The 8,694-nt window shown below is 56.1% G+C and overlaps 5 protein-coding genes across 5 annotated transcripts; all 5 read left to right on the top strand.

Annotated features, from left to right (window-relative positions):
* Positions 1-270: 270 nt before the first annotated feature.
* DQ04_02531040 (hypothetical protein) lies at positions 271-594 on the top strand (the record flags this gene model as incomplete). The annotated part of the gene is made up of 1 exon (XM_009311965.1): positions 271-594. The coding sequence occupies one exon, from the start codon at positions 271-273 to the stop codon at positions 592-594; it is 324 nt and encodes a 107-aa protein (XP_009310240.1).
* Positions 595-687: 93 nt separating this feature from the next.
* Positions 688-1,017, top strand: DQ04_02531030 (hypothetical protein; the record flags this gene model as incomplete). Its single annotated transcript, XM_009311964.1, has 1 exon — positions 688-1,017. One exon carries the CDS (start codon positions 688-690, stop codon positions 1,015-1,017), a length of 330 nt encoding a protein of 109 aa, XP_009310239.1.
* A 1,304-nt stretch (positions 1,018-2,321) lies between these two features.
* Positions 2,322-4,712, top strand: DQ04_02531020 (oligosaccharyl transferase subunit; the record flags this gene model as incomplete). The annotated part of the gene is made up of 1 exon (XM_009311963.1): positions 2,322-4,712. The coding sequence occupies one exon, from the start codon at positions 2,322-2,324 to the stop codon at positions 4,710-4,712; it is 2,391 nt and encodes a 796-aa protein (XP_009310238.1).
* A 540-nt stretch (positions 4,713-5,252) lies between these two features.
* Positions 5,253-6,644, top strand: DQ04_02531010 (Rhodanese-like protein; the record flags this gene model as incomplete). The annotated part of the gene is made up of 1 exon (XM_009311962.1): positions 5,253-6,644. One exon carries the CDS (start codon positions 5,253-5,255, stop codon positions 6,642-6,644), a length of 1,392 nt encoding a protein of 463 aa, XP_009310237.1.
* Positions 6,645-7,449: 805 nt separating this feature from the next.
* On the top strand, positions 7,450-8,694 carry DQ04_02531000 (NADH-dependent fumarate reductase; the record flags this gene model as incomplete). Its single annotated transcript, XM_009311961.1, has 1 exon — positions 7,450-8,694. A coding segment is annotated over one exon (1,245 nt), but the record flags the coding sequence as incomplete, so codon positions are not given.

Here is an 8,694-nt window from a genome sequence, read left to right as displayed (position 1 = left end):
CCCCCCCCCCTGTGCACTCCTTTACCGCGTGCACATAGAGAGGTAGGATCGGTGTTGCCTCGGTAGTGGCATAACACCACACGATAGGGGACGTAGTAAACGCATCAGCGCTCCCTTCCCTCCTCCTCCTCCTCTTTTTTTCTTCCTCACACTACAAGACTGTGTGTGTGTGTGAAAGAGAGAGAGAGAAGAAAGAGAACAGAGAGAGAGTTGGGGGCGGTGTCACATTGGGACGTGTGGCAGGAGAGCGTGAGGTACAAAGCGTCTGGAATGAGTCGTCTGTCCGCTTCTGTGACGCTGCTGCTTCTAGCGCTGCTGCTTTTGTCGTCGCCGTTATCCGCAGCTGTGGTGAACGCGGATGCCGCGGATGAGAAGTCGCGCTACGACCACCTCCAGATGCTCACGGTGGCGGACCTGAAGCAGATGCTGCACGAAAAGCGGCAGCCATTCCTCCACCTGCGCACAAAGAATGAGCTCATCAACGCCCTGGTGGAGGTTGAGAAGAAGGAGGAGCTCATCAACTCCATCCAGCAGGGGGACTCGATGAAGCAGCGGAAGCCCCATGTACTCCGCGTGGAGTACTGCTCCGGCTGAGGCTACCGGCGGCACTACGAGGAGGTTGTGGATCAACTCCTTCGCAGTCTGCCGCCACAACAACAGCAGCAGCCCCTTATCCAGTTTGTGCCGATGGTGTACTTCGTCGGCCCACTGCGCGAGGGACTTGCCTCGCTGCTCTCCACGTGCTTCACCGCCGCACTGGTTTTGGGCATTGGGGCGCCGTACATGCCCGGCCTGCTTCCCGCCACCGTCATTGCGTGGGCGGAGCGGCGACGCACGATGATCATTGCACTTGGCTTCCTCATGAACCTCGTCGCGACGAACCTCCGCCAGTCAGGCGCCTTCGAGGTGTACCTTGACGACACACGCATTCACTCCAAGCTTGAGACGGGCACGGTGCCAACAGCAGCAGCGCTCGCGCGACAGATTCTGGAGCGTATCGCCGCAGCGCAGCAGTAACGCGCAGGAGTCCAGGAGCGGCGCCGACGCCTATCTGTGTGTGTGTGTGTGTGTAGATGGTGGTGGTGGTGGGGCGCACTGGAGGTTTGAGGTGGGCAGCGGGACGGAAACAGGGGAACGTAGCGACTCCTGTGGTCTCCTCTCCTTCTTTATGCTGCTCGTCTCGTGAAAAATGTTGCCTCATGGTAACCACACAAAGAGAAACCCACAGGAGCAAATCGCTCTTGCTCATTGTGGTTGTCTGAGGGGCGTTTGTGAAGAAGTTACTGTGGCCCATTTTGATCTCCCTCCATCTCTCCTTTGCAATCCCTCGCAGGTCCACGTAGGCTTTGTGTGCCTCTCTGTCAAAAAAATCCTCCCGGCACTTGATCCACATAAGTGTCTGTGCGTGCGTGTTGCTCCTTGTGTTTTCTTATTCCATGACGAGGTGGCGGGTCAAACCCGGCTGTGGTGCCGCCCTTCTGAATTTATTCTCATGCCTCATCACCACTATTGCCCACTATTGTGTTCGCACTCTTGCCGGCAGCGGTACTCTGATGCTGCTTCTGGTGGTGGTGGTGGTGGTGGTGGTGGTGGTGGTGGTGTCGAGGAGCACACGTCTGGCACGCCAAAAGGGGAGGGTAGCGGTGAAAACAGAGCGCCTGAATACGTGAAGAGTGAAGTAGAATGGAGGGATGGGAGAGAGAGAGAGAAATGGGGAATGGGAAGAGCGACTGGAGGAAAGCGAGTGGGAAAGTGTTGTAGAGCCGTGGTAGGACAGAAAGTAGGGGTGGCAGGAGCGACAAGCAGGTAGTGGAGGGCACGTCTGTAGAAGATGTCGCACTCCCTGCAACTGTTTGCAGTCCGCCTTCTACTGACTGAATATAACTTTCTCTTTTTTTTCTTTTTTTGTGTGTCTTTCCTTCGTCGCGTGATTATATTACGTGTGGTGGTTCATTTTAACCTTTTTTTTTGCTGCTTGCATTCCCACTACCTAGGAGGGGGGTGTGGGTGCCCATGTCTCTCTCTCTCTCCCTGTATGTATGTATGTATGTATGGGTGTGTCTTACATAATGAGGGCGTTCCCTTCTGTTCCTTGTCTTCTCCCTACTCAACTGGCACCGCTATTTCGTGTGCAGCGGCGTAAGAAGTAGTAAAAGTTCTTGCAAAGTTACACTCATTGAAAAGAAACCAAAACACTTACACAGGCAAGCGCGTAGGTAAAGGGGGGAGTTTAAATAGAAACGGTAAGGAAGTGTGTCCGTAACATATAAACCCGTGACCTATAACGCGTAGTTTGTCACGCTTTCAGTAGCTCGTAAGAGATGGGAGACCCAACGCGATTGCTATTCGGTTCGGTACCGCTTCAGTACCGCCAGGCAACATATTTCCTCGCTGTATGCAGTGTTGTTTGCCTCCTGATCGCCCTCTACCGTGCCTACAGCATCCGCCTACTCTCTGTTCATCTTTATGGCAGGGTTATCCACGAGTTTGACCCCTGGTTCAATTACCGTGCCACGGAGTACCTCAGCGAGCACGGCTGGCGGGCCTTCTTTCAGTGGTACGACTACATGAGCTGGTACCCGCTTGGGCGGCCAGTCGGCACTACAATATACCCCGGCCTGCAGATCACCAGTGTTGCCCTCCACCGGGCACTGGCCATGGTGGGAGTGGACATGTCGCTGAACGACGTCTGTGTCTTTGTGCCGGCGTGGTTTGGCGCGGTGGCGACATTGCTGACGGCAATGCTGGCATACGAGTCCTCCAGGTCTCTCACAGCGGCTGCCGTGACGGCGTACTTCTTTTCCATCATTCCCGCCCACCTGATGCGTTCCATGGCCGGGGAGTACGACAATGAGTGTATCGCGATGACGGCGATGGTGCTGACCTTCTACATGTGGGTGCGCTCACTGCGCGGGCCGGGGTCGTGGCCCATCGGCCTGCTCACAGGTCTTGCGTACGGCTACATGGTGTCGACATGGGGCGGATATATTTTCGTCCTAAACATGGTCGCCTTCCATGCTGCGGTGTGTGTGTTCGTGGACTGGGCGCGTGGGATCTATGACACCAACCTCCTCAAGGCGTACTCGCTCTTCTTCATCGTGGGCACGGCAATTGCTACGTGTGTACCACCGGTGGGGTGGACGCCGTTCAAGTCGCTGGAGCAGCTGATGGCGCTGGTGGTGTTTTTCTTCATGTGGGCGCTGCACTTCTCCGAGACTCTGCGGCGGCGCGCGGATGTGGAAATCCGCTCCTCCAAGGCGCTGCAGATTCGGGCGCGAGTGTTCATGGGGACACTCAGCGTCCTCGTGGTTGTGGCGGCGCTGCTGGCGCCGACGGGCTACTTTGGTCCCCTCTCCTCTCGTGTCCGTGCGCTGTTCGTGCAGCACACCCGCACCGGCAACCCCCTCGTCGACTCTGTCGCGGAGCATCAGCCAACCTCGGCCAATTCCTTCTGGACCTACCTTCATGTCTGCCTGCCGGGTTGGATGCTTGGCTTTATTGTTATTGCACTCTCCTGCGCCGTGCAGTGCAGTGCCGCGAAAACATTCCTCTTGGTCTACTCCGTAGTCGCCTACTATTTCTCAACAAAGATGAGTCGGCTGCTGTTGCTCACTGCGCCAGTGGCTGTGTCGGCGACCGGTGTCTTGGTGGGCTTCCTGTTGGACTTTTCGCTTGAGTTGCTTTTTCAGCCCTTGGAAGAGAATGGTGCGGCGAAAAAGACGCCGGCGAAGCAGCGGCAAAAGAACTCAACGCAAGGATCCACATCAAAGGAGCAGGAGCATCCTGTTGTTACGCATTGGAAGAAGGTATCTCGTCGTCACCCGCTTTTGACTGTCGCCGTTGTTGGCGTTGTGCTTGCCTTTGGGGTGCATTCAATCGCCACCTCGGGTTTCAGCGAGAGGTGCAGAGGCTTCGCGGAAGCCGTATCAAGTCCACAAATCATGTTTCGCGCGAGGCTTAACAACGGAAAGATCATTATGGTGGACGACTACTACGTTGGATACCAATGGCTGCGCAACAACACGCCGGCGGATGCCCGCATACTTGCCTGGTGGGACTATGGCTACCAGATCACTGGAATCGGCAACCGCACCACGCTCGCTGACGGCAACACGTGGAACCACGAGCACATCGCCACCATTGGGAAGATGCTTGCCTCACCTGTTGTTGAGGCGCACTCGCTCATTCGGCATCTTGCCGACTACGTTCTTATCTGGAGCGGTCAGCAAGGGGATGACCTGATGAAGTCACCGCACATGGCTCGAATTGGCAACAGTGTGTACCGTGACATCTGCCCCGAGGAGGATCCACTGTGCTCAAACTTTGGGTTCTTTAGCGGCGACACAAGGCAGCCAACACCGATGATGCGCCGCTCGTTGCTCTACAATCTACACGCCTCTGGAGATATCCCTGGGGTGCAAATCAATGAAAAGCTGTTTAAGCTAGCCTATGTGTCACGTTATGGTCTCGTGAAGATTTACAAGGTGATGAATGTGAGTGCGGAGAGCAAGGCGTGGGTGGCGGACCCGAGGAATCGCAAGTGCAACCCACCAGGGTCATGGCTCTGTGCTGGGCAGTACCCGCCAGCGAAGGAAATACAGGCCCTGTTGTCGAAGCGCATAGACTACGGCCAGCTGGAGGACTTCAACCGCGGCAAGCGGGACGATGCGTACTATCGCGCCTACATGCGCCGGATCCGCAACGAGGGGTGAGGAGATATGGATGTGTGCGTGATTTGTGTGGCGATGCGGGTAGAACACTACTGTCTGGGCATTTTTTTTTTTTTTATAATTATGGATAAAAAATAGTTATGTAAAAGGGACGAAGGATTTTTGACTCTTTAGAGATTTTTTTTGAGTGTTGGGCGAAGAATACACATTAACGGATCTGAAGCACACGAAGAAACGAAAAAAAAAACGGAGTGCAAGAGAGACTCAAGATCAATAGAGGAGAATTGCACGCCCGTAGCAGGAGGGAAAGCTCTCCTCCATCAGGATATGCAGGTTCGTGACCTTGTTGAGAAAGGCTTCCTTACTTGCTGGAGTGTTTCCCCCTACAACTCCTACCGTCGTCTAGGGTCATGATCTCTTTTCTCTTTTGTATTTTTTTTTCGTCTTGGGGGGGGGGGGGGGGGNGGGGGGTATCTTCTTCCTTCTCCGTCTAAGTTATTCTCTTGTTGGACGTGTAGTAGTAATTCGGCCGTGTGTCCTCCTGACTCGCTCTGGTGCATGCACACACGCCGCCTTTGTGAAATGTGGCAGCGGTTCTGCGTGCGGCCTGTCATGGTGGATGTACACCAACTAGCATTGTCGTCGCGCCGCACCATTGTGCTGCGCCACACGAATGTCCTGTTATCGAATGGTGGAGCGGGGCGGCATCAGCAGCAGCAGGGTGTCGAGGAAGGTCAGCTCGCGGACGAGGCGAATGCGACGTGGGATGAAGCGCGACTCATGACGACACATCTGCAGGAGTCGGGTGGCCGCACGTCTCCCACGCCGTGCAGCGAGCGACACAACGGCTCAAACGATAGGGATTGGACAGAGCCGGCGTTAGAGGACCTGGACCGCTCCATCCCGCAGGTGGACTGCGCCTTCATTGCCGACCTCATCCGCGCCCGCAACAAGCGACGCAAGGAGTTCCTTGAAAAGAAGGCGCAAGTGAAGGCCAAGGTCGAGGCGCTAAGTAAACAGCAGGCGGTCTCGGTGATGGAGTCGGCGAAGTTCCCTATTATTGGCCCTGCTGGTATGGGGCGGGGCGGGGCGGTAGCCCCGGTGCACAGCGGAGAGGACGGTGATGATATTGCTGTTGCCGTCTCACCTGAAGTTGTCGCGCAGCTTTCGGATGACGAGCGTGACGCACTGCTGGCGTCACGTCCGGAGTACGATGATGGTTTTGTTCTGCTTGACTGCCGCACAGTGAATGAGGTGACATCATGGGGCATGATAGAAGGCGCCAAGGTACTTCCCGCTCATGAAATGTTTGACGGTTTTCACCTCACGCCAGAGGAGTTTGAAGTGGAGTTCGGCTTTGCGAAACCGCGGCCAGAGCAGAAGATCATTTGTTATTGTCAGTACGGGCCCCGTGCGCTCATGGCGGCGCAGATACTGAGTTGGATGGGCTATGTGAATGTCCTGCACTTCCGTGACGGATATTATGAGTGGGGAAAGCAATACAACCTGCTGCTTCGACGGTGGATGCTGCACGACAAGGAGTCCGGCAATGAGGTGAAGCGGCAGGTAGCGTTTCAAGCCGGACTCGAGCTCCAGCGTGAGATTGCGCCTGAGTTCAACGAGCTGCCGATGAAGGAGGCTGCCCGCTACAAGATCGGTACCACACGCAGTCGTGGAAAAATGCTTGTTGGCGAGGGTGTGCGTGAGGCGGCGTACAAGCAGGTGGCGGAGCTCGTTACTGGTATGGAGCCGCCGCTGCTTCCGGGTGTGTTGGACGACGCCGACCGTGCGGGAAGCAGCAGCCGGGCGGTGGGCATGCGTGAGGAGCACCTGCAGCGTTTCCTGCAGGAGACCACAGGCATGGACGCGCGCAACGAGGACACGCGCCCGCCGATGGGGCTGGCGGAGGCGCAGGAGAAAGTAATGGACGCCTTCACGCGGCGTGACGGCGGCAGCCACCCGCGCCAACGGTAAGTCACACTTCTTCACATCACAACAAAAGGTGCACATATATGCAGAGATATGCCCTTACTACGTCATTCGCTCTGTCACTATCGATCTATATATATATATATATATATATATTTGGATCTTGTGTGTTTGTTCCGTGTCGTCGTTGTTGTTGGCGTTGCTCGTGCTGCTGACGCTGCGGAGGGAGGGCGTGTGTGTTTCTTGGTATGTGCCTGCATCCGTGTGTGTGTGTGTGCGTGTGTGGGTGTGTCACGTGATTGCCGGTTGCCTCGCTTCTTTTCTCTTCGCGTGTTGGTTTTCGCGTCTTAACGTACTCGTCACATGGCGCCCGGGAGCAAAGAAAACACCGCCAAAACTATCCCACTCGCAAGCGTACTATAGCAAAGGAGATCGCAAGAGAAGAGAGTAGTCGGTTTCATTTTTTTTTTTGGGTTATTTCAAGGAAGGAGGCAAAAGGAACAAGTGAAATTTGTATAAACGACCGAGAAGACAAAGGGGCAGCAGGGAATCGACGCGCAGCACCCTCATCTTTCCTCCGCATTTCTGTGACTGTGACTCTTCTTCGCGCACCTGCCGCCCGTGGACTCACACTGCTCTACAGAAGCACCGAAGCCAGTGAAGAAGGAAAAACGGAAAAGCCACACCCGCCTTACCAAACTCCAGCCTCTGCAAACACACAGACAGGAAAGCTGCAAGAGACTTTTTGAGGCCAGATTGTGTCTGCATTAGCAACAGCAAAAGAACTCTTCTACCACCAGAAGCACCTACGTACATACAAACAAACAAACAAACAAACGAACAACGAAAAATGACTGACAGTCGATCATCTGCTTCCGTGGTAGCAGTTGATGCGGAGAAGGCCGCCCGCGAGCGTGACGCCGCAGCGCGCGCGCTGCTCCAAGACGGTCCGCTGCAGTCTCGCATGCAGTACATGTCATCTGGCCTTGAGCTCACTGTGCCGTACACGTTGAAGGTCGTCACCGACGCTGAGTCGTTTGACCGCGCAAAGGCGTTGGCGGACGAAGTGTTGCGCTCCGCGTGGCAACTCGCCGACACCCTGCTGAATAACTTCAACCCCAAGAGTGAGGTCTCACTGATCGGCAGGCTGCCGGTGGGGCAGAAGCACGTGATGTCGGGCCCGCTCAAGCGCGTCATGGGGTGCTGCCTGCGCGTCTACCACTCGTCTGGCGGCAGTTTCGACCCGGCCATCGGCCCACTGCTCGATGTGCTGCGGAGCGCCGTGGCGGAGCGTGATTCGACCGTGCCGGAGCAGCTAGACGGCCTCAAGCGCGCGTGCACGTTGCCCAACAGCTTCCACATCGACCTGGAAACGGGCACGATTGCGCGCAAACACGAGCACGCTCGCTTGGACCTTGGCGGCGTCAGCAAGGGCTACATCGTCGACTACGTAGTGGAGAAGCTCAACGCGGCGGGATTTGAGAATGTCTTCTTTGACTGGGGTGGCGACTGCCGCGGGAGTGGCACCAACGCCCGGCAGTCACCGTGGGTGGTTGGCATCATCCGCCCACCATCACTTGAGCAGCTGCTCGACCCGCCGCGGGACCCTCCGTTCATTCGTGTCATTTCACTCGACAACGAGGCGCTTGCCACGAGCGGTGACTACGAGAACTTAACGGAGGGAGCCAACAAGAAACTATACGCCTCCATCTATGACTGGAAGACCAAGTCGCTGCTGACGCCCTCGCAGAATGAACTCGCGCAAGTGTCAGTAAAGTGCTACAGTGCCATGTACGCCGATGCGTTGGCGACGGCAAGTCTCGTGAAACGTGACACAGTGAAGGTGCGGTATATGCTGGACGGCTGGCGTTACGTGCGTGACACCGTCATCGACTACACCGCCTACACACGTGAAGATGAACGCGTCGCGCGCATGTTTGAAATTGCCACAGAGAACTGTGAAATGCGGAAGAAGCGTATCGCCGGATGCCTCCCAGCCCGTGTCATTGTTGTGGGTGGCGGTCTCGCCGGTCAGTCCGCCGCGATTGAGGCAGCGAACTGCGGTGCACAAGTCATCCTGCTCGAAAAGGAGGCG

Source organism: Trypanosoma grayi (genome assembly GCF_000691245.1).
Source record: "Trypanosoma grayi strain ANR4 Tgr_253_V1, whole genome shotgun sequence".
In the NCBI taxonomy this organism is placed as follows: Eukaryota; Euglenozoa; class Kinetoplastea; order Trypanosomatida; family Trypanosomatidae; genus Trypanosoma; species Trypanosoma grayi.
Note: the sequence above shows the minus strand (reverse complement) of the source record. Positions and strands in the feature narration are given on the sequence as shown.